At 46.3% G+C, this 24331-nt stretch overlaps 2 protein-coding genes across 2 annotated transcripts; one reads left to right on the top strand and one right to left on the bottom strand.

Moving 5' to 3' along the window:
- Positions 1-1547: 1547 nt before the first annotated feature.
- Positions 1548-8605, bottom strand: LOC110531411 (ubinuclein-1). Its single transcript, XM_021614608.3, has 16 exons — positions 8161-8605; positions 7901-7999; positions 6859-6957; positions 6308-6451; positions 6034-6119; positions 5395-5825; positions 5005-5255; positions 4844-4914; positions 4589-4715; positions 4413-4519; positions 4141-4272; positions 3903-4052; positions 3771-3824; positions 3012-3543; positions 2404-2647; positions 1548-2070 (listed from the first exon to the last, which is right to left on the bottom strand). Exons 1-16 carry the CDS (start codon positions 8455-8457, stop codon positions 2018-2020), a joined length of 2877 nt encoding a protein of 958 aa, XP_021470283.3. The 5' UTR covers positions 8458-8605; the 3' UTR covers positions 1548-2017.
- Positions 8606-11045: 2440 nt separating this feature from the next.
- On the top strand, positions 11046-13034 carry bmp15 (bone morphogenetic protein 15). Its single transcript, XM_021614611.3, has 2 exons — positions 11046-11654; positions 12063-13034. Exons 1-2 carry the CDS (start codon positions 11282-11284, stop codon positions 13019-13021), a joined length of 1332 nt encoding a protein of 443 aa, XP_021470286.3. The 5' UTR covers positions 11046-11281; the 3' UTR covers positions 13022-13034.
- Positions 13035-24331: the final 11297 nt, after the last annotated feature.

Here is a 24331-nt window from a genome sequence, read left to right as displayed (position 1 = left end):
TTTGTTTCACATAAAAAAAAGGGTGCTTTATATAGAGAGTACGCCCACTCCAGTACTGCCACGTGTGCTCAGGCTAGGGCTCACGCATGCATTAGATTAGGGACAAAAGTGGAATCATTTACCTTTGTCAAAAAACGGCAGCCAAGATGATCAGTAATGCCTCCACAAGAAGATCCTGGATATTTATTGGAAAAGAGCATCAAACTCATCACCATGCACGTTCATCATTTATTTCATCTGTAGCCTAATGAACTGCATGGTTTCCTGACAAGTCGTAGTGAGGACCACAGAGTTTAGATCGATATGGCGACTATGTCAATATAAAACTTTATAAAAGCTTTTCTTGCGTAATTCACTTTACCGACAGATCCCACCATGGCCAGCGTATTTGTTTTGACGACATTTGAACTGAAACTGTTCCGTTTCCATTCAGGCCGGTCATGAAATCTATCCGACAGACTTGTACTTTTACTCACGTAAAAAGGTATGATTGAAACCTGGTTACAGGTACATCCGTCACAGTAAGACAAACATCTTGAGATCTGTGTATAGTGGTGTGAAAGAGCAAGACTGATTTATTAAGTCTTTCTCCCGGTGGTCTGAGGCAGTCGTTAACCAGCGGTTGCAAGCCAACTTCAACTAGTTTTGGGAAAATCGCTCGGATTTAAGGATACGCCCATGAAAATTCTAACAATTTACGTAGCCTTAATTAACCAATTAGGCACATTTGTGTGGTCTTGATACATTTTGAACAGCAATGCAATGGTTCATTCAATCAGTGAAACTTCACACCTACACTCCTGCCATCTAGTGCTCAAAATCTAAATTGCACCTGGGCTGGAATAACACATTATGGCCTCTTGCATTTCAAATACGTTACAAAAAAACAAAAACTATTTATTTGTATAATCTTTCACCAGATCCAATGTGTTATATTCTGCAACATGCATTTCCACAAACTTCAAAGTGTTTCCATTCAAGTAGTATCAAGAATATGCACATCCTTGCTTCAGGTAGTTTGATTTGGATATGTCATTTTAGGTGAAAATTGAAAAAAAAAGGGGCTGATCCTTGAGGTTAAAACCTCTACAGGATCAGTGGGTCCACCGCAGGACGGTTGAGCTAACGTAGGCTAATGTGATTAGCATGAGGTTGTAGGTCACAAGAACAGTTTCCCAGGACATAAGCTTTCTGCCAATCTCAGATGTCTAACTTGTTAATCTAACTGCACTGTCCCAATTTACAGTAGCTATTACAGTGAAAGAATAGCATTTGAGAGAGCAGTTATGAACTTAAATGTGTTACGATGCTTTTGGGAAACCGGGCCCAGGTCAATTAAAAAGAAATAAGGTATAAATAGCACTCATTTTGTGAGCCCATACAAAACAACTTTAATGATTAGCAGTAGCCCAAGCCTAAATGGTTTACAAGGACCTATAAACATCTTACAAATGATTATTACATACTTTAAAAAGTAATTTATGCAAATACAAGCTAACATTTAAAATGTGGGAGTATTGATTAATCAATGAATAAGCGTACTAATATTTTTCATTTTAAATGCTTTATTACAACGTGCTACCAACGTGGTTACATGATTTGAATGACCAAACTATCAATACTACTTTAATATGGCAAGAACACATTCAGTTCAGTAAGTTCCTCATAACACCACTGTGCTAGCCAGTAAGTTCCTCATAACACCACTGTGCTAGCCAGTAAGTTCCTCATAACACCACTGTGCTAGCCAGTAAGTTCCTCATAACACCACTGTGCTAGCCAGTGATATACATGCAGCTCTGACCCAGTTAAAACGTTTCACCCCATCCCATTGCTGACGAGGAATGTTCCATCTAATCTGTTCAGCAGGGGTTCAGAAGTTCCCATGTCTTATAGGTGTCCGTTCCAAGATCATTATTCCAGGCTCAATAGGCCTTTACATCCAGTTCTCATAATTTTTTTTCACAGGTTCCCCCCCCACTGCACGTGTCCATTCTAGATGTTCACTGTCGGAGGATCACTGTAGCTTTCTCTGAGCGTTGGGTCCCTCTCCCACCAGCTGGCTGCCATCTAAAAAGCAATACATCTGATCAGGTATCATGTTAGTTGCCTGGTGTTGCGGTAGAGGAGAAAATGAAGAGGACAGATGACTAAAGGTAAAAAAATGTCATATTCCTGAGAGGCGCAGGGAGAAACGAGTGCAGACACTACCGTCACCCTGACTGCAGTCACCCTGACAGCAATCTTTTTTGCTAAGGGAAGGGTGAAGAGAGTGCGTGAGCTGCCCTTTATGTCAACAGTGCCTCTAGTAAAGTGAAGTCCATTTGAATATTGACAGGGCATTTTCTCAGGCCAATCCCCTCGAATGCTAAATACAACCGTAGATGCATCACACACACTTACTGTGCGTGAGTCCGTGGTGGAACGTTCCGGGAGTGGTGCCGGTGACCAGGGCGTCTTTGGAATGTTGTGACTGAGTCAGCGTTCCCATGGTTCCTGGTCCGAAGTCGGAGAGCGGGAAACCCAGGGCATGGAGTAGAGGGATTCCAGGAAGACCCGGAGCGGGTTTGTGTCCCGGAGAGGGTTTGTGTCCCGGAGAGGGTTTGTGTCCTGGAGCAGGCAAGCTCCGTGCAGACACCTCAGAAACCTGCAAACAATAAACAAACTATGGCACCGGATTCACTTTTGTAGTACACGTCATAGGGAAAAAGCTGCCATTTGGGACAAAGCCTATGACTTTCAGAATCCTGAACTAACGAATAAACCAAATGGCTTTATGCATCACAACTAGGGTTGCAACATTCCTGGAACTTCCAATAAATTCCCTTGTTTTCCAGAAATCCTGGTTAGAAGATTCCGGAGTTTCTGCTTATTCTCTCCTGATTATAGAAACTTAGAACCGGGATTTCGGGGAAACCAGGGAATTTATTGAAAGTTCCCCAAATTTTGCAACTAATCACACACATTATAATGCATTCAACCCGTCTGTCAACTTTGAATAATGTGGTTACCCGTTTCTTCTTCTTCTTCTGTGGTAGAGGAGGGTGGTTGTTCTGGAGTGAAAGGTCCTGCGTCAATGATAGGTGCCCCTGGGAAATGTAGTCTTTGTGGATGTGGACTTGCGCCAGCGCCTGGTTAGCGAGCACGGTCAGAGGAGACTGGGAGGGAGTGTTCGCCTGAGGGGGTGTGTTCGCGGTCGTTGACTGAGCATGTGTGTTGGCATTGGCTGACATGCTGACAGGCAAAGGCTTCAAATCATTGTAGGGGGTCAACACAGCGATGGGGAAACCAAAATCCTCCCCCCTCAGCTCAGGTAGCTCCTCCTTCACAACCCCTAAAGAGGGGGGTGTGAGGATGCGACCCTGGTCCAGAGAATCATCTAGATTCTGGCGGGTTGTGGATACGCCTGAGCCCAAAAGAGGTGAACCGTTCTGGGGTTGAACTCCTAGGAAAACCTGAGGCTCCCCAGGCCCACTGGAGGTCCCTGGAAGAGTTGGAGCACTGCCCAAAGAGGACTGTTTCTTCATCGACTTCCTCTTCACTCTGTGGGAGAGAACACGTTTTCTTTCACTCCTTACAACAACAAAAATAAGAAATACAATCTGTGTGATGCAGTCAGAGAGTCGTGCAGAGCTATAGGGAGTGCATGCTTTAGCTCCAGCCCAGCAGCGACACCCTGGTTCAGCTAATAAAGAGTTTGGTGGACGCTACCATAGAGATCTAGGGAGAAAAAAGGTATTATAATTCCTAGTTGTATGGATGATACTTACTGCTGTAGAGGTGCAGTGGGGCAGTGGACCCTTCTACTCTCCTTCAGCAACACTCTGAGGAACCAACACTAGTAAAACACAACAAGTCAACTGGAATATTTGAAGGTTGCGCCTGCCTGCGTGCGTGCGTACCTAGGCTGCATCCAGCCTTTAGGCCAGAGGGCTTTGATCTCCGTGTCCAAGAAAGTTTTCAGGAACTCCTCCGGTCCCTGCGTCTCACCTTTCCCTTTCTCCACTTCGAATCTGTCCATCCTCACCCGAACCGTACTGCACAGGCACTCCCTATCGGGCAAGATAGGATAGTCACCATAGGTGTTTATACGTATGTGTGTTGATAGAATGAGTAAACATTTAGAAAATTAAAAGACACCTGATCTCTTGGTTCCATCTGAATTTCTTCCTGGGGCCCACCACTCGTTTACCACTCCTCTCCTCCCCCTCCTCCTCCTCCTCCGATCCTGTGTTCTCCTTCTGTTCTCGCTCTTTACTCTCCTCCACCATCCTGGAGCAGTCAGAACCAGCCACACAGGTAACAGCACGGCGGCCAGCCACACAGGTTAGCTAGATACTCCAAGTAGCACATTAAATGGACTACGAGTTATTATGTTATGTGTGTTGACGATAGTTGCCATGGTGACCTACTTAGCGGCCCTGGCCTGGGCGTGGGCCTGGCAGTCGTCGTGGTAACGGGAGATCTGTTCCGGCATCACCTTGTCGATTGCCTGCCTCAACCTCTGGAGAGGCTCCTCCTAAACCACACAGACAAACATTTGCGCCTGCACACACACACACAGAGAGGACGAGCTATCCTGTGTTACCTGTGTCAGCAGTAGTTTCTTGACCCGTTTCAGCAGTGTCTCTCTGCTGCAGGGGAGGAATGAGGCAAGGTGTGTGTACACCTTAGAACGCACCTGGCCACTCACATCTCTGCACTGCAGCTCAATGCTGAGAACCACACACACACACACACACACACACATCCATCACTCGTAAGGCTGAACATTGTTATGGGACTTGTGTAAGAAAATGTTTTTGATAGTAGTTTAAACATGAAACCAAACCAAGTGACTTACTCCAGTAGGATGGCGTTGACCTCTGGTGTGAAGAACTTGACCTTTGACTCTCCCTCCAACCCCTTAGCAGCCTGAACAAGATCAACCAATACATCAATCAATGTGGCGCTCAACAACATAAGGGCACAGCGTAACGCAAAGCCCAGTGTCCGGTAGCATACCAGGGCCAGGTCTTGAACTCTCTTCTCCATGGCTGGTGACAGACCTTCAGGCAGGGGAGTGGGCTGTGGCGGGGGCTGGACCTGTGGGTCAGAGACTGGCTGTGTAGATGGTTTTGGGGCCTGGGGCTTGGAGATGGATTCAGAGACAAGGTCAATCTGGTCCTGGGGGTGAGGGACAGGGTCGATGGGGGTCTGTGTGTGGCTCTCCAGGGTGGAAGCAGGGGGGTCAACACCTGCACCGCCACAGAGTCCTGGAACAACAGTGTGTGTAGTGTAATGTAATGTAATGTAATATATATATATAGTAATTATTGGACTTCAAATGTACCATTATCAACACAAAACAAATATCAATGAAAATGGACAATAAAGTATAGTAGAGTATCGAACCGTTCACTTCCTTGTAGGCCAAGGTCTTGGCGTTGACCTCCTGATTGGTTAAGGTCATGGCGACGACTACCTGATTGGCCAGCGTCTCAGCGGAGGCGTCCAATAGGGTGTCTAGATCGAGGTCAAAGTCCACAGTGCTGGCTGCCTGGAGAAACGCCCTGTCATTGGTCGATCCGATCAAGCTGAGCAGAGGGTCCGCCATGTTGGCGCCGCCCCCAGCAGGGTCTGCAGAAACATAGGGGGTGGTGGGTAGTGTAGTCTTCTCCAGACCAAACTTCTGTTGCTCTCGCTCTCTCTCTCTTTTTAGTTTCTCTTTGTCTTTCTGTTTCTGGAACTTTCTCAACATGTCTGTGACACTCAGAGGACCAGCAGGCTTCTTCTTTTTCTTCTTCTTCGGTTTCTCCTCCCACATGTTCTTGTCAGGTAGAACACTGGGGAAGGGGGAGCACAGAGAGGGGGAGCACAGAGAGGGGGAGCACAGAGAGGGGGAGCACAGAGAGCGGGAGCACAGAGAGCGGGAGCACAGAGAGCGGGAGCACAGAGAGCGGGAGCACAGAGAGCGGGAGCACAGAGAGCGGGAGCGTAAATGGACAATCTATAGTTGTCAATCAACTGATCATGAGTCAGTCCGTCTCTCACCCAGTGTTTGACACCGTGGGGTTTGCAGTCACCACCTGTCCAGGGCATTTCCTCCTCTTCACTTCTCCCTCTTGCTTCCTGCGTTTCTGGAACAAAAACAAAGAATGATGTCTGAACCGGTACGTTCTATTCACAAACACAACACAGTTCTGATCCTACATATTGTCCGCATCCCAAGTAGCACCCTATTCAGAGACCACTCCGGACAAAAGTAGTACACCGTAGACGGATTAGGGCGCTGTTTGGAACGGGATGCAGCCATGGAGTTAATTACTTTAGGGGGCTTGGGTTGTTGGTTCTTGGTCATGAAGTCGTCATCTGTCTCCGTATCAGAGGCCTGGCGGAACTGGAGCGGTCCAGAGTTGACATAGAACCCTCCCAGCTTAGTGTTCAGAGAGGCTGGGACCAACTCATCATACTGCAGAGAGGTCAGGAGGGGGCGATATTACAGTATAATACAGTACTATACTACATTACTAAACTAATCAGACCAGCTTGGTGCTCAGAGAGGCTGGGACCAACTCATCATACTTCAGAGAGAACAGGAGGGGGCGATATTACAGTATAATACAGTACTATACTACATTACTAAACTAAATCTGGTTAACCAGAACCAGGCTAAACCGAACCAGGAGAACCAGGCTAAACCGAACCAGGAGAACCAGGCTAAACCGAACCAGGAGAACCAGGCTAAACCGAACCAGGAGAACCAGGCTAAACCGAACCAGGAGAACCAGGCTAAACCGAACCAGGAGAACCAGGCTAAACCGAACCAGGAGAACCAGGCTAAACTGAACCAGGAGAACCAGGCTAAACTGAACCTACTGCCTCGGAGTTGTCGATGAAAGAGTCTTCGTTGTCATAACCGTAGCCTATATCCACTAGATCCTGAATACGATCCTTCTTACGTTTGTTCCCACATCCCTGGAGAGAGAGAGAGAGAGACAAAGACAGGGGGTTCATCAAGACAATAAGGCATTAAAACAATGATATTGAATGCATCCCAAATGGCACCCTAATCCCTAAAGTTCTGGTCTAAAGTAGTGCACTATATAGGGAATAGGGTGCTGTAGGGCTCTGGACAAAAGTAGTGCACTATATAGGGAATAGGGTGGCATTTGGGACACACTATTTAAACAGTCTTAAGGCCAGGCACCACACACTAATAAATAAATATATATTTTTAATCATATCACAATACACTTTTACCAATTTAATGTTTCTGAAATATTGTATTTAAGTACGCAGATCAGGTGATATTTGCATATGTGCATATTTAATTATCAGGCAAATAAATATTGTACACAGGATCAAATCAGTCTAAATCTTTTGGTTTAATTTTGTTAAGAAATTCCACAACCGGACTTAAACATAAGTGTTGAAAATATTATTTTCATCTTTCTATGTGTTAAATAAGAAAAGTACTTACACATTTTCTGATGAAAACAATTGAAAACAGACATTTAACATATAAAAACAATTCCCTATGTAAACGTCTGGAGAATATGTCAAATGATAAACACAACATTTGCTGAATGCTTCAAAGGCTGAGAAATGTGTTGGCATGTGCATAGAGAGGTTAAAGATAAGGACACTGAATTTAGACTGCAAGTAACTATTTAGACCCAATCACCATCTCGTCAGTCAGTTACTACATATAGACCAGTTTGTAACATTCTCGATGAGAAGGGCTTATAAAATGGTGAGATTCAATGGAGTGAGCTTAGAAATTAAGTGGTAACAATTCATGAAATGTTGATTAAAGTTGTAGGATAGGGGGGAGTAACTCCTTAATGGACCAAAAAAAGTAATTCTGTATGTAAAATGTAATTTTAGCTTGTGGTGCCTGATATTCAACTCCACTAACATATTTATCCTCGAATCTCCTGGCGATCGCTCCAAGTTCATCCTTCTCTCTGTTCTCCTGATCAATTGTGTTTGGTACATCTTTGTCTGAAACGCTCTTCTGAAAAAAATTGTGCCTTTATTAGTGGCGTCAATGAAAAGTATTTAGGATAATACATTTAGCTAGTTTCCTAGTTGATTTAACATTCATAAATTGATCAGGTCTAAATCTATTGATCAATCACACCAATTCTATCTGAACGGAGCGTCTTTCTTTCTCACCTGTTTGTACACAAGTTCAGGGTAGTAGAACTCAGGACACCTATGCTGGTCCGGCTCAAACAACGTCAGGACAAAGCGTTCGGTCTTAACCAGTTTGGTTGAACTACCCTGAGAAGACGAGTTGGATGTGGCTACAGGTTGTTTGGTTGGACTTCCCCAGGAAGTTGAGGTCGACGTAGCTACTGGAGTAACGGTGACCGCCTCTTTAGGGGGTAACGCTGGTTTAACCCCCACGCCTGACTGCAGGGGGACATTACTGGACAGAGTAGTCAGTTGAACCCTTCGTGGTTCGGCCATGGCAGCGAACAAAAGACTATCGGAACATCCGCGTCCCGCTGAATTAGTAGCTGTCCAAATAACTTCAACAGACACTCCCCGCCCCTAATCAGCAGCAGCAGGTGTTCGTTTGAATTGCACCTGTGCTGCGTTCAGTACGATAGAACGTATTGCAACCAGAGCGGAAGAGGTGAAGCGAGAGGATATCTGCCTTCTCATTGGCTAGAATGGTCTGAACTGATCTCACCTGCAGTCAATCATTTGGGAAACACTCGTCACTTCGATACCTAAGTGACTTTTTCGTAGAAGGTTAGGAGACTAAGTTTAAGGGAAGTGAAAATGCTTACCTAACCTGCTACAATTATTTTTTTTTTATATCAAAGTGCTATGAAAAGAGTGTGTCCCTTCAATACTTGAGGACATGTATTTCCATTGTTAGAGAGTTCAATCAGGTATCTTGTCAATATAATTACTGTGGAGGCTGCTGAGGGGAGGACGGCTCATAATAATGGCTGGAACGGAGTAAAATGGAATGGCATCGAACACATGGAAACCATGTGTTTAATGTATTTTATATAATTGTACTTATTCCACTCCAGCCATTACCACGAGCCCATCCTCCCCAATTAAGGTTCCACCAACCTCCTGTGAAATAATAGAACGTCTTTGCTGCAACGTTTCAATTCAACGGAAACGGTGCTGTTCTGAACGACCAGTTGAAAAAACGGGGAGGGGTTGGGTTGTGGGTTGGGGAATTCTTCTTCGTTGGGGTTTTACGGGGGTGTCACCTACCAGGCTGGAGTTTGATGTTTTAAATTCTGCACTCTAGTCCAAGATTTCTAACGCTTTTTTTGTTGCCCAGGGAAACCCCACCCCAGGCATACCGGCGACCAAGGGACATACATTATATGTTAGAATTATGTGAATGATAATGGCAAGTAGAAGAAGTAATCACCGTTTTAAAATGAATAGATTTAGTAGACCGTGTCATTATTTTGACCTCTCCACAGCTCCCTGGAAGAGGAAGTGTAAACTATAACATAGTATATTAGCTAGAAAGGTATCTTTGGCGATTTAGAGAAAGCACATTTTCTGCAATTCTGCAAATATTTCTATTGAGTAGAGGGTTTTTTTTCTGTACAGTTTTGAATCTTATTTCTAGCAATTCTACACAGTTTGGCATGGAGCTGAAAGGAACGTTTGCAGTTTTATAGCTAATTTCCTGCAATTCTATGCATTTTGACATGGCTAATCCTGCGTTCCTTTGCTCAAACATTATAACAAAATCTACAGGGCATCAATTCTCCCTGACTGTCTAGCTTTTATTTGGTTGTTAGTTCTTGAAGATTGTATTATATATATATATATATATTCTTTTCGGCTTGCTTTCTATCCGGTTTGGGTTGTTTAAGATCACACCAACAGTTGCAGGGTGTAGGGGCTAATAAGACCCTCAGATAGCGTCTGCAAGGCTGCAGGCTTCAGAGCGATGTGCTTATCACGACACGCACTGCGATCTGTTGGAAGTTTGTGCAATTTCATACAAGATAATGGAGAGGCGTGTCTAATTATAAGCCACATGCATTTGTTTGTGTCTGATTTCGAGACTCGCCACGTGAAATAACAGGATAAATCCCTCCCAAAATAAATAACGATAAATCCCAAAATAAATGTTTAACTGTTACTGAAGTGTAAAACTTGTATTTGTTAATTTGAATTTCATATCAGTTTTACTATTTAAAAGTGGAACATTAATTAATTTAAGTCACTTAGTGTACAGGATTTGATGGGTTTATTGATCCCCTCGCCACTCTCACCCCTTGACGACTAAGGACCCTCTGAGTGAGTTGGTAGGGGCGAGGGGGTGGTTTGGGATTCACCGATTGGCTGATCACTCCCAACCCAGAGGAATCCCAAACCAGTTGATTACTTTAAAATTGTGGAAGCCCTTAAAGAGATTCTCCGGTACTTTTGGATACTTTTTAGCCAGTAGTTCTGAAAGCAGAGCTCGCGAGACAAAAGTGGTCCACGGAAATTGCGTACTACGTCACATATGTGAAGATATGCACCACGTCACTGCTCTCTCTCTCTGCTGTCAGTGCATCATGTGCAGCTTGCTAGCTGTCACTCATATGGTGAGGAGCTGAAGTTCATTGGTTAAACTCAAATTGCTAAAGGGCTGACCCATGTGGAAGAAAATGTAGTGGAAATGTCACAGCACAGCCTCCAGAAAAACAGTCGCTTTCAAACTAGAGATTTCGAGGCTAATTGAGGTAAAACAGTAATTCTGCTCATAGATTATGTGTGTATGAGCTACACATGGACACATCCAGCTCAAAGCAGGAAGTTTAAAAAAAATACTTAGTAGGCCCCAAAGTTACGGAGCATGTCTTTAATGTCACTGTCCATGCTAAAATAGTTTCTATCCAAGTTGATTCCTCTAACTATCTCTATGAGTTTGGCCTATTTCGCGTTACAGATTTCGTCTGCGTCACACCTGTCGTCCACCTCACGAGAGGGGTCAATTGGGGGTCAAACAGACCATGGTGTTTTCCACTGCCACAAAGTCATATCGTAAAAATTCATATAAACAACAATGATTTCATTTAAGGTTAGGTACACGGTTAGCAGTGTGGTTAAGGTTAGGTTTAAAAACATATTTTGAGAATATAATTTGTAGAAATGGGCGTGGTTTATGGCGCTGTGGTAACTAGTGATGAGCGAAAATGGCCGGTTGTTTGTCAGGTGAGCGCGCGTCTCACCTTGTCCTCGGTAAGAAATCACACCTTCTGATTCCATCCTTCTGGTGGCAGTAACTCTGGCTTTCACCGGTGCTAGGTCGAACATGAGGGCTACCCACCGTAACAACACATGTATCCTGTCCTTTTTCGTATTTTTCTTGTGTTCTACGTTTACCCGAGCGGACGGGAAAAGGTCAAACATTCCTACCGATCCCTCTGCTTCGTTACAATCACAACTCGGTGGGAGATGTCGCCGAAATCACCATAGCACTAGTCAGAAAAACCAGCACGAGCCGCTTCACACGCTGCTAACAGAAGCACAGAAGGCCGACCAGAACTTGCAATATATGTTAAGTTTGTTTAAGAGCGCGGCCGACCCGGATGGGAGGCCTAAACAGCATCGGATGTTCGGGTCGAACACAGCGCGTCTGTTGCGACCCAACACCACCCAGGTGTGGTCTCTGACAGCGTCTTCAGGTGAGACACACAGTGTGTAAGATAACAAGCGCTTATCATCCTGAGGGTTTTGTCTATCTGATTATAAGAAATTGCAGTGGTTAAGGGTAGGCCTGTTGTACAACTATTGTTCATTGTCATTCATGATAACAATATATAAACCGTTATTAAGGCTATAGGTTATGATGGGTATTGGGTATGTGCTATGGTGTAGAATAGTCTAGGTTACCTTTGTCTTTGTAACTGTTTGTTGTTATGGTGAAGCCTGACCATTTCAATTTAGAAGTGTATCAGGTCAAAGGTGAGATGAAGATATTGACTCCTACCATTGTCATCTCTCCCTGTTCTTTACATCCTTTCTCTCTCTCCCTATACACATTTTTCTCACCCCTGTCCTCTCTCTGCATGTTCTCTCTCTCCCTCCTCCAGTCCTGCGCTACACCTACACAGTGGAGTACGACCTCCAGTCCCTCTCCCTGGAACAGCTAGTGAGAGCCTCCTTTGTCCACCTCCGTCCCTCTAATACATCCAGGACGCCCCGCCCCTCCCCTCTCCGTTGCAGGGCCAGAGTCACCTCTCTGGGGCATGATAGCTGGACAAGCCCCCCTGGAGGTCTGGGGCGCCTAGTCACCCTGGAGCCGCATCAGCAGTGGACAGAAACTGACATCACAGAGTACCTCACCGCACAGGTGGTAACGCTGACCCAGGGAAGGCCAAAGCAGGGCAGTTGCCTGACCCTCCTGGCCCAGTATTGGTGCTTGGATCCTGGGCATTGGAGGAGCGAGGCCTTGGGAAGCCTGTGGAGGATCCGAGGGGGACACAGGAGGGGAAGGAGGGCGGCCTCCACAAATCACCTCAACACCCCCGCTCTCCTCCTCTTCCTCAATGAAGAGGAAGAAACCAGAGAGTGGGGGGCAGCGACCCGAACTGGATGGTCCAGTTTGGGGGGTCTGACTCCAGAGCCTCACCACCTCTCCGCCCCCCGACTCCGTCGCTCCAACGGCCCTAATCCCCCAGGTAGCATCGCCTCCGACATCCCCAACTACCGAAAACACAAGAAACCCTCGTCCAAGAACCAGTGCAAACTCCACTCCTACCGGGTCACCTTTGCCGCGTTAGGCCTGGTCAAATACCTCGCCCCACACCAGTACAACCCTGGCTACTGTAAAGGAGACTGTCCCAGAATCCTCCACTACGGCCTCAACCCCTCCAGCCATGCCATAATGCAGAACCTGATTAAAGGGAAGGGGATGGACGAGGTGCCGTCGCTGTCCTGCGTGCCGTATAAGTACAAGCCCATCAGCGTACTGATGCTGCTGGATGACAACAAGACAGTGGATTATAAGGAGATCCCTGACATGATAGCTGAGTCCTGCACCTGTCGGTAGTTAGAGAAATGGGGGGGGGGGACATTAGGAGCATGGTCCATGCTCCTAACGTCCCCCCCCCCCCCCCCCCTACACACTTGCTGCTAGTTAAAGACATTTGGGTGGGGAGGGAGTCAGGGGGAGGCCGGTCCCCCTCTTCATTACTCGGTAGAGACTGGGGCTTAGCTTACCCTCCCTTTCACTAAGCTGTCCCTCCCAACTGTGAGTTTTCTGATCCGTCTCCCTCCCTCCCTCCCTCCCTCCCTCCCTCCCTCCCACCACTGGCTTCAGATGCCCCATGTCACACTGAACCTTTTGGAGGAGAGGAGGGGAAAAGCTTGGCGGGGGTTCCACAAAAACAAAAAAAGCTTGTTGCCTTCTTTAACATGCTCTGTGTACAGGTTTATATTAGAATCAGTGGACCAGTAAATGAATCATGTGGGACTGAAGGCTCTTCACTTCACTTTGAACCTCCTGGAGGGCAGAGAAAACAACTTAAGAGCCCAGATCACACCATCATAAAGCTCTGTGGGTAGTGAAGTCTGACACTGGTCATGTGATGATGATGAAATAATGGGCTGTAGGAATATGTTGATGGGTGTACAGGAAGGGTCAATCCTGGCGTTCTGCTTGAACCAATTTGGTGTTTTGTTTGTTTTTTTCTGGTCTTTTTTCTTTTTAAAATCTTGTTATCAATGCTTGACATCTGGACCAAGGAAGTGAGTGATGGAACACACAACGTGATTGGCCAGAGACTAAGCTTCGTAAGATATGTACATATTTGGATCCACACACTTTGTGTTGTTGGCATGTTGGGCCCCTCTAACAGTTTGGGTGTCTGCCCTAAAATTAAATACAAATCATTTAAAAAATGCATTTTAAAATAAATAAAAAAATGGTCGCCGGCCTTTTTCAGTGCGCCTTTATATTGAGTTATTAAGGACTCGATGGAGTCTTGCTAGACTTGATGTGTGTCCCAAATGACACCCTATTCCCTCTGTAGTGCACTACTTTTGACCAGGACCAGTAGGGTAGTGGTGCACTACATAAGGAATAGGGTGCCATTTGGGACGTAAACCTTGGAGTGTACTGCTTCTTTACAAAACCACAGATTTTTCTAATATTTCTGGGCTGAGGGTGTGGCCTTCCCAAACGGAAAAGGGTGGGGTGGGAGGATAAGAACTAGGGCAGTATCACTGTCAATGGCGTATCTCAGGGGAAACTAAACTAAACGGGGAAAGTGCAATGTGTCTTGAGTATTTTTCAGGAGTGTGTCTTATGAATGTTTAGCTAAAAGTCTCGCACTGAAATTATTGTGACGTTTTATTATAATGAATGAAAAAATAAATAATAAAATGAATATTTTGTAAAAATCTGATTTGACATTGGTTTTGTTTCTTAACTACAGTTGGATGATAGTGCCCCTAATGTTGAATTGGTAGACACTAGTTAGCCATGCATGTTTTTGAAGTGCATTTTTTACATTTGGTTTTGTGTTCTAATGTGAGAAGGATTTTTTTTTTTTTTCGGTCTCTTTTTTGGGACACAGGATTTAGCCTATTGGACAAAGAAGCATTTTTAATGGTGACTATCCATTTTCACATCATATTTAGTCCAGAACTAGACTCGATCTGTGTCTGAGAAAACCAACTGTTTATATTCATGACTTTACCATGTTATCCTGTTATGTAGTTCAGGGTTCTCCATCATGATGCATGCTGGAGTGGACAAAATGGACAATATTATATTACATTACATATTATATTATTTCACCCACAGAGGGTGCTGTTACTGTCATTTTAAACCAGGGTTTCACCACTTCTCTCCCACACAACTGCTATAGGCCAGGGGGTTGAGCTGTACCAGTGCTGTCTGGTAAAGAAAGACAAGATGGTTCTTAAATAGACCATAGTAGTCTGAAAGTGAAATGAGAACTGGCACCTTTTTTTTTCCGTTCCACTTCAAGCACTGCTATATGTTAAAAGAACAGTGTATATTTGGAGCTCTCCCTGTTTCTGTTCCTGTCCCTGTTCCTGTCCCTGTCCCTGTTCCTGTTCCTCTCCCTGTTCCTGTCCCTGTTCCTGTCCCTCTTCCTGTTCCTGTCCCTGTTCCTGTTCCTGTTCCTATCCCTGTTCCTGTTCCTGTCCCTCTTCCTGTTCCTGTTCCTCTCCCTGTTCCTGTACCTGTTCCTGTCCCTGTCCCTGTTCCTGTTCCTGGTTTCACTGTCTTTGCCCGGATGAACCACGTCTTGGGTTCTGGGAAGGAACCTTTTTTTTAAAGTCCGTCTCTCAGCATGAGAGAGAACATTTTTTTTTAATCAAGCTAATTTCCTGAAACTCTACACATTTTTCCATGAGGCAGATACAAAAAGTATTGAGTGAAAAATGTATAATTGGTGGAGGGCTGTGGATACCAATATCCCTGTGAGCCGCCCAGGCCCATGTTACCCAAGGTTAATATTGTATTACACCTAAACTTATTCCACTATCCCTTGGCCGAAATGATTTCAATCTGTTGTTAGTCATGTAAACATTTATTTTTATCTGAGGCCAGATATTATGTATCTGGCCTCGGACCCCCTTAAGTACATCTGCAGACTCCTGTCTTAAAAAATACATGTTTTATATCAGTAGAATCACCTGGAACGGATTATGACTAATAAACTAAAAAAACAAGTATGGGACAGGTTCCCGGACACAAATTAAGTCCTGGACTAAAAACCTTATTTCGGTGTAAAAATGTACACTGAGCTTTTTATTTAGCCTGAGTACCGGTCTGTTTGTGCTATATCATTCCACTCCCTGCCATTTCTGTCCAGCCCAGTCCTGGTCATGTCCAGCCCAGTTCTGGTCATCTTCAGTCGGGACAGAGGGTACTGAAGGGGACGGTCCGTATGAACCCACTGTGGAGGTTTTCATTCTTTCCCAATAGCTGTTTTAGTTATCTCCTGTCCCTGTCATAGCACACATGAGAGTGCATGGGTCTCTCTCTCTCTCTCTCTCTCTGTCTCTCTCTCTCTCTCTCTCTCTGTCGCTCTCTGTCTCTCTCTCTCTCTCTCTCTCTCTCACTCACCCACACACACACACACACACACACCACATGGTCAAATGTAGTGCACTATATAGGGAATAGGTTGCCATTTGGAATGTAAGCCTGTGTGTCTCTGTTAGCATAGGGCTCTGGTCAAATGTAGTGTACTATATAGGGAATAGGGTGCCATTTGGGATGCAGATTCTCTCTGTTATCAGTTATCCCTGGGAGAAGGTGAACTACAGCACGGCTGAACATTTACAGGATTTTATGTATGTGTCCGTCTCGCTCATGTTGAAGACGTGTTTTCAGGAATGTGTCACGGAGCATTCAGAGGTCACCAGGCAGAGAGACTGAGGAATGTTACTCTCCCCAGGAGAGAGACAGAGGGGGGAGAGTGAAGGAGGGGGAGGGGGGAGAGGGGGAGGGGGGACAGAGAGAGAGAGAGACAGAGGGGGGAAGAGAGAAGGAGGGGGAGGGGGGACAGAGAGAGAGAGAGAGAGCTTGAATCACGTCACGACAATATATAGGGAAATCTGTGGAGTGAGCACCTTGCTCAGCTTCAGAACATGGTTAAACTATCACCTTGCTCAGCTTCAGAACATGGTTAAACTATCACCTTGCTCAGCTTCAGAACATGGTTAAACTATCACCTTGCTCAGCTTCAGAACATGGTTAAACTATCACCTTGCTCAGCTTCAGAACATGGTTAAACTATCACCTTGCTCAGCTTCAGAACATGGTTAAACTATCACCTTGCTCAGCTTCAGAACATGGTTAAACTATCACCTTGCTCAGCTTCAGAACATGGTTAAACTATCACCTTGCTCAGCTTCAGAACATGGTTAAACTATCACCTTGTTCAGCTTCAGAACATGGTTAAACTATCACCTTGTTCAGCTTCAGAACATGGTTAAACTATCACCTTGCTCAGCTTCAGAACATGGTTAAACTATCACCTTGCTCAGCTTCAGAACATGGTTAAACTATCACCTTGTTCAGCTTCAGAACATGGTTAAACTATCACCTTGTTCAGCTTCAGAACATGGTTAAATTCCCTTTGCTCAGCTTCAGAACATGGTTAAACTATCACCTTGCTCAGCTTCAGAACATGGTTAAACTATCACCTTGCTCAGCTTCAGAACATGGTTAAACTATCACCTTGCTCAGCTTCAGAACATGGTTAAACTATCACTTTGCTCAGCTTCAGAACATGGTTAAACTATCACCTTGCTCAGCTTCAGAACATGGTTAAACTATCACCTTGCTCAGCTTCAGAACATGGTTAAACTATCACCTTGCTCAGCTTCAGAACATGGTTAAACTATCACCTTGCTCAGCTTCAGAACATGGTTAAACTATCACCTTGCTCAGCTTCAGAACATGGTTAAACTATCACCTTGCTCAGCTTCAGAACATGGTTAAACTATCACCTTGCTCAGCTTCAGAACATGGTTAAATTCACTTTGATCCCATGGCTCTGTTACGTGTAACATTTCTCCAGTCCCAACTCACAGCTGTTCACCAAAACAAGTGGCAAGGTGTCCCTTTGGTTGTTTTTACAGATCTCAGACTAGACATTTAAAGATTATTCTAGAAGAGCTAGAAATTATGTTCTATTCTTCTGTCAGAGACAGTGAGTTTACAACATCTCAGAGACTGGGAGTTTGCTTATCTCAGAAGATTCTCATGTACACGTTGGTTCCTGAGATATCAGAGACTTACGGGCGTTGTGAGATTATCAGATTATGTGTTAATCTGCGCAGTACGACTGCAGTAAAGACGAAATGACAACAGTGTTCTTTGTCCTGGCCTGCTGCCTGCTGATGACTCTTCAATCGACCCTGCAGACAGTCAGCTGGGAGGGAGTCTGACAGAACTCCTAAACAAATAACACAGCAAAGGTCAATTGCATCCCTGCAGCACCAAGAGAGAGAGAAAGAGTGAGAGAGACGGAGAGAGAGACAGAGCGAGAGGGAGGGAGAGAGAGAGAGAGAGACAGAGAGAGATGGAGCGAGAGGGAGGGAGAGAGAGAGACAGAGAGAGATGGAGCGAGAGAAAGAGAGAGAGACAGAGCGAGAGGGAGGGAGAGACAGAGAGAGAGAGATGGAGCGAGAGGGAGGGAGAGAGAGAGAGAGAGAGAGAGACAGAGAGAGATGGAGCGAGAGGGAGGGAGAGAGAGAGACAGAGAGAGATGGAGCGAGAGAAAGAGAAAGAGACAGAGCGAGAGGGAGGGAGAGAGAGACAGAGAGAGAGAGATGGAGCGAGAGGGAGGGAGGGAGGGAGAGAGAGAGAGAGAGAGAGACAGAGAGAGATGGAGCGAGAGGGAGGGAGAGACAGAGAGAGATGGAGCGAGAGAAAGAGAGAGAGAGACAGAGAGAGAGAGAGACAGTGAGAGAGAGAGAGACATTGAGAGAGAGAGAGACGGAGACGGAGAGAGAGACAGAGAGAGAGAAAGAGAGGCGGAGACGGAGAGAGAGACAGAGCGAGCGAGAGAGAGAGAGAGAGAGAGAGAGGCAGGTGGAGCTGGAACAGGAGGTGAACACACTCCAGTCAGCACAAAAAAATCATCCAGCTCAACAACACTCCCTCAACCAGAGCTGGAGGTGGAGAGAGACATATCTGCACTCTGGACTGTAGTGAGACAACTTCAACAGGAGAAGGAGCAGGAGAAGAACGGAGCACTAGAGGAGAGGATCAGACTGCTGCAGGAGAGGGTGAGGGGGATGGCGTGTGACAGAGAACAACCCACTAGAGAGGTGGCCACCCCTGCAGAGAACCCAGCAGAACAGCCCACCTCAGCACCCGACAAAAGTCTCGACACCACAGCAGAACAGTCCACCCCAGACCCTGACCATAGAGTCGACATCACAGCAGAACAGTCCACCCCAGTCCCATGGCCTCGACATCACAGCAGGACAGACAAATGAAAAACCCCCCAGATCCCAGGGGATCCACCCGCCTCTGAGCACCCCCCCCCCCCCCCCCCCCCCAGTCAGCCACCCTGATAGCCCTCCTAACAACCCCTCCACACCTACTGAGGACAAACACAAGCCACAGATTGTACTCCTTATGGACTCAAACTGGAAATAAATCAAAAGAATACATTCCAAAACATAGTATCTTTCCCTGTGCCTCAAAACCAAATGTTTACCTGGCCCACCACTCCACCCTGAACAGCCTCTATGACCAGCTCCACCACTACAAGGCAGCAGTGCCCACCTTCGCCCGGACCCTAAAGGACATCGCCCTCAAACACAGAACCAACACTTCATACAGGAGCAACAGATCAATAGACACCCGCCCAGACCAGCGAGACACTCTCCCAGACCTGCGGGACCCCCCCGGGCCTACACGTAGAGGAGCCACGCCGAGAGGACCTACATCCAGACCACAGCACCACCAGCCACGTCCACATCCACACCCACACCCGCACCCCAAACCAACCATGCCCATACCCAATTTAGGCCCCCTCAGATAAGACCTATGCCCCTCCTGCCCACCCCATGCTCCCCACTCCTGCAAAGAGGGCCTCAACATGAAAGTCACACATACGGCCAGGCCGTAAGCAGGCAAACCCCCACTCTTACACTAGCCCAAGTCAATGGCATGTACCAGACACTCAGCAGGCTCTGCTCACACTTACTGGTCTGAGGCCAAAACACACGACCAACAACATTGGACACTTTATGGAACACAAAGCCTTCACTATCTCATCCTGGAATATCCAAGGCCTGAGGTCATCTGCCTTTAGTCTAAGAGCAGAAACCTGGATTTCACAAAATAAATCGGAAATACAGACATTGTCATCCTACAAGAAACATGGTATAGAGGAGACAAACCCACTGGTTGCCCTCTAGGTTACAGAGAGCTGGTAGTCCCATCCACCAAACTACCAGCTGTGAAACAGGGAAGTGACTCAGGTGGTATGATAATTTGGTATAGAGCAGACCTAACTCACTCCATTAAATTAATCAAAACAGGAACATTTTACATTTGGCTAGAAATTAAAAAGGAAATGATCTCAACAGAGATAAATGTCCTCCTGTGTGCTACCTATATCCCCCTACTAGAATCCCCATACTTTAATGAAGGCAGCTTCTCCATCCTGGAGGGGAAACCAATCATTTCCAGGCCCAGGGACATGTACTCGTCTGTGGTGATCTAAATACCAGAACTGGACAAGAACCTGACACCCTCAGCACACAGGGGGACAAACACCTACCTGGAGGTGACAGCATTCCCTCCCCTATATACCCTCCTCAGCACACAGAGGGAAAACACCTACCTGGAGGTGACAGCATTCCCTCCCCCATATACCCTCCTCAGCACACAGAGGGAAAACACCTACCTGGAGGTGACAGCATTCCCTCCCCCATATACCCTCCTCAGCACACAGAGGGAAAACACCTACCTGGAGGTGACAGCATTCCCTCCCCCATATACCCTCCTCAGCACACAGAGGGAAAACACCTACCTGGAGGTGACAGCATTCCCTCCCCCATATACCCTCCTCAGCACACAGAGGGAAAACACCTACCTGGAGGTGACAGCATTCCCTCCCCCATATACCCTCCTCAGCACACAGAGGGAAAACACCTACCTGGAGGTGACAGCATTCCCTCCCCCATATACCCTCCTCAGCACACAGAGGGAAAACACCTACCTAGAGGTGACAGCATTCCCTCCCCCATATACCCTCCTCAGCACACAGAGGGAAAACACCTACCTGGAGGTGACAGCATTCCCTCCCCCATATACCCTCCTCAGCACACAGAGGGAAAACACCTACCTGGAGGTGACATCATTCCCTCCCCCATATACCCTCCTCAGCACACAGAGGGAAAACACCTGCCTGGAGGTGACAGCATTCCCTCCCCCATATACCCTCCTCAGCACACAGAGGGAAAACACCTACCTGGAGGTGACAGCATTCCCTCCCCCATATACCCTCCTCAGCACACAGAGGGAAACACCTACCTGGAGGTGACAGCATTCCCTCCCCCATATACCCTCCTCAGCACACAGAGGGAAAACACCTGCCTGGAGGTGACAGCATTCCCTCCCCCATATACCCTCCTCAGCACACAGAGGGAAAACACCTACCTGGAGGTGACAGCATTCCCTCCCCCATAAACCCTCCTCAGCACACAGAGGGAAAACACCTACCTGGAGGTGACAGCATTCCCTCCCCCATATACCCTCCTCAGCACACAGAGGGAAAACACCTACCTGGAGGTGACAGCATTCCCCCCCCCCATATACCCTCCTCAGCACACAGAGGGAAAACACCTACCTGGAGGTGACAGCATTCCCTCCCCCATATACCCTCCTCAGCACACAGAGGGAAAACACCTACCTGGAGGTGACAGCATTCCATCCCCCATATACCCTCCTCAGCACACAGAGGGAAAACACCTACCTGGAGGTGACAGCATTCCCTCCCCCATATACCCTCCTCAGCACACAGAGGGAAAACACCTACCTGGAGGTGACAGCATTCCCTCCCCCATATACCCTCCTCAGCACACAGAGGGAAAACACCTACCTGGAGGTGACATCATTCCCTCCCCCATATACTCTCCTCAGCACACAGAGGGAAAACACCTACCTGGAGGTGACAGCATTCCCTCCCCCATATACCCTCCTCAGCACACAGAGGGAAAACACCTACCTGGAGGTGACAGCATTCCCTCCCCCATATACCCTCCTCAGCACACAGAGGGAAAACACCTACCTGGAGGTGACAGCATTCCCTCCCCCATATACCCTCCTCAGCACACAGAGGGAAAACACCTACCTGGAGGTGACAGCATTCCCTCCCCCATATACCCTCCTCAGCACACAGAGGGAAAACACCTACCTGGAGGTGACAGCATTTCCTCCCCCATATACCCTCCTCAGCACACAGAGGGAAAACACCTACCTGGAGGTGACAGCATTCCCTCCCCCATATACCCTCCTCAGCACACAGAGGGAAAACACCTACCTGGAGGTGACAGCATTCCCTCCCCCATATACCCTCCTCAGCACACAGAGGGAAAACACCTACCTGGAGGTGACAGCATTCCCTCCCCCATATACCCTCCTCAGCACACAGAGGGAAAACACCTACCTGGAGGTGACAGCATTCCCTCCCCCATATACCCTCCTCAGCACACAGGGGGAAAACACCTACCTGGAGGTGACATCATTCCCTCCCCCATATACCCTCCTCAGCACACAGAGGGAAAACACCTACCTGGAGGTGACAGCATTCCCTCCCCCATATACCCTCCTCAGCACACAGGGGGAAAACACCTACCTGGAGGTGACAGCATTCCCTCCCCCATATACCCTCCTCAGCACACAGAGGGAAAACACCTACCTGGAGGTGACATCATTCCCTCCCCCATATACCCTCCTCAGCACACAGAGGGAAAACACCTACCTGGAGGTGACATCATTCCCTCCCCCATATACCCTCCTCAGCACACAGAGGGAAAACACCTACCTGGAGGTGACATCATTCCCTCCCCCATATACCCTCCTCAGCACACAGAGGGAAAACACCTACCTGGAGGTGACATCATTCCCTCCCCCATATACCCTCCTCAGCACAACTACGACAACATCAACAAAGAAAAACGTGTCACAACTCCTGCAGCTCTGTTGCATTCTGGGTATGTACATAGTCAATGAAAGGCTTCGAGGGGACTCGTATGGTAGGTACACCTATAGCTCATCTCTTGGCAGTAGTACTGTAGACTACTTTATCACTGACCTCAACCCAGAGTCTCTCAGAGCGTTCACAGTCAGCCCACTGACACCCCTATCAGATCACAGCAATATCACAGTCTACTTAAACAGAGCAATACTCAATCATGAGGCATCAAAGCCAAAGGAACTGAATAATATTAAGAAAAGCCATAGATGGAAGGAAAGTAGTGTGGAAATCTACCAAAAAACATTTAGGCAACAACAAATTCAATCCGTTCTAGACAACTTCCTGGACAAAATGTTCCACTGTAATAGTGAAGGTGTAAACTTGGCAGTAGAAAACCTAAATGGTATATTTGACCTCTCAGCTTCCCTATCAAATCTAAAAATGTCAAACAGAAAACCAAAGAAAATCAACAACAATTACAAATGGTTTGATGAAGAATGCAAAAACCTAAGAAAGACATTGAGAAACCTGTCCAACCAAAAACATAGAGACCCATAAAACCTGACTCTACGCCTTCACTATGGTGAATCACTGAAACAATACAGAAATACACTACGGAATAAGAAGGAACAGCATGTCAGAAATCAGCTCAATGTAGTTGATGAATCCATAGACTCTAACCACTTCTGGGAAAATTGGAAAACACTAAACAAACAACAACAGGAAGAATGATCTATCCAAAATGGAGATGTATGGGTGAACCACTTCTCCAATCTTTTTGGCTCTATAACAAAGAATAAAGAGCAAAAACATATACATGATCAAATACAGATCTTAGAATCAACTATTAAAGATTCCCAGAACCCACTGGAATCTCCAATTACCTTGAATAAAAACCCTCCAACCCAAAAAGGCATGTGGTGTTGATGGTATCCTCAATGAAATGATCAAATATACAGACAACAAATTCCAATTGGCTATACTTAAATTCTTTAACATTATCCTTAGCTCTGGCATCTTCCCCAATATTTCAAACCAAGGACTGATCACCCCAATCCACAAAAGTGGAGACAAATTTGACCCCAATAAGTACCGTAGGTCATGTATCAACAGCAACCTTGGGGAAATCCTCTGCATTATCATTAACAGCAGACATTTCCTCAGTAAAAACAATTTAGTGAGCAAATGTCAAATTGGCTTTCTTCCAAATGACCGTACAACAGACCACGTATTCACACTGCACACCCTAATTGACAAACAAACAAACCAAAACAAAGGCAAAGTCTTCTCATGCTTTGTTGATTTCAAACAAAGCATTCGACTCAATTTGGCATGAGGGTCTGCTATACAAACTGATGGTAAGTGGTGTTGGGGGAAAAACATATGACATTATAAAAATCTATGTACACAAACAACAAGTGTGCGGTTAAATTTGGCAAAAAAACACACACATTTCTTTCCACGGGGCCGTGGGGTGAGACAGGGATGCAGCTTAAGCCCCACCCTCTTCAACATATATATCAACTAATTGGCGAGGGCACTAGAACAGTCTTCAGCACCCGGCCTCATCCTACTAGAAGCTGAAGTCAAATGTCTACTGTTTGCTGATGATCTGGTGCTTCTGGGGCCTGACAGTAAATCTCAGTAAGACCAAA

The sequence above is a fragment of the Oncorhynchus mykiss genome, chromosome 9 (genome assembly GCF_057628025.1).
Source record: "Oncorhynchus mykiss isolate SJ-2025 chromosome 9, ASM5762802v1, whole genome shotgun sequence".
Taxonomy (NCBI): Eukaryota; Metazoa; Chordata; class Actinopteri; order Salmoniformes; family Salmonidae; genus Oncorhynchus; species Oncorhynchus mykiss.
Note: the sequence above shows the minus strand (reverse complement) of the source record. Positions and strands in the feature narration are given on the sequence as shown.

Coding starts and splice junctions, on each gene's coding strand:
- LOC110531411 (XM_021614608.3), bottom strand. CDS start 8,457: ATGGCCGAACCACGAAGGGTTCAACTGACTACTCTGTCCAGTAATGTC. Junction 6,120..6,307: donor AACAACCCAAGCCCCCTAAA/GTAATTAACTCC, acceptor TTTTTGTTCCAG/AAACGCAGGAAGCAAGAGGG. Junction 4,273..4,412: donor GCCCAGGCCAGGGCCGCTAA/GTAGGTCACCAT, acceptor TGACTGCTCCAG/GATGGTGGAGGAGAGTAAAG.
- bmp15 (XM_021614611.3), top strand. CDS start 11,282: ATGAGGGCTACCCACCGTAACAACACATGTATCCTGTCCTTTTTCGTA. Junction 11,655..12,062: donor GTCTCTGACAGCGTCTTCAG/GTGAGACACACA, acceptor TCCCTCCTCCAG/TCCTGCGCTACACCTACACA.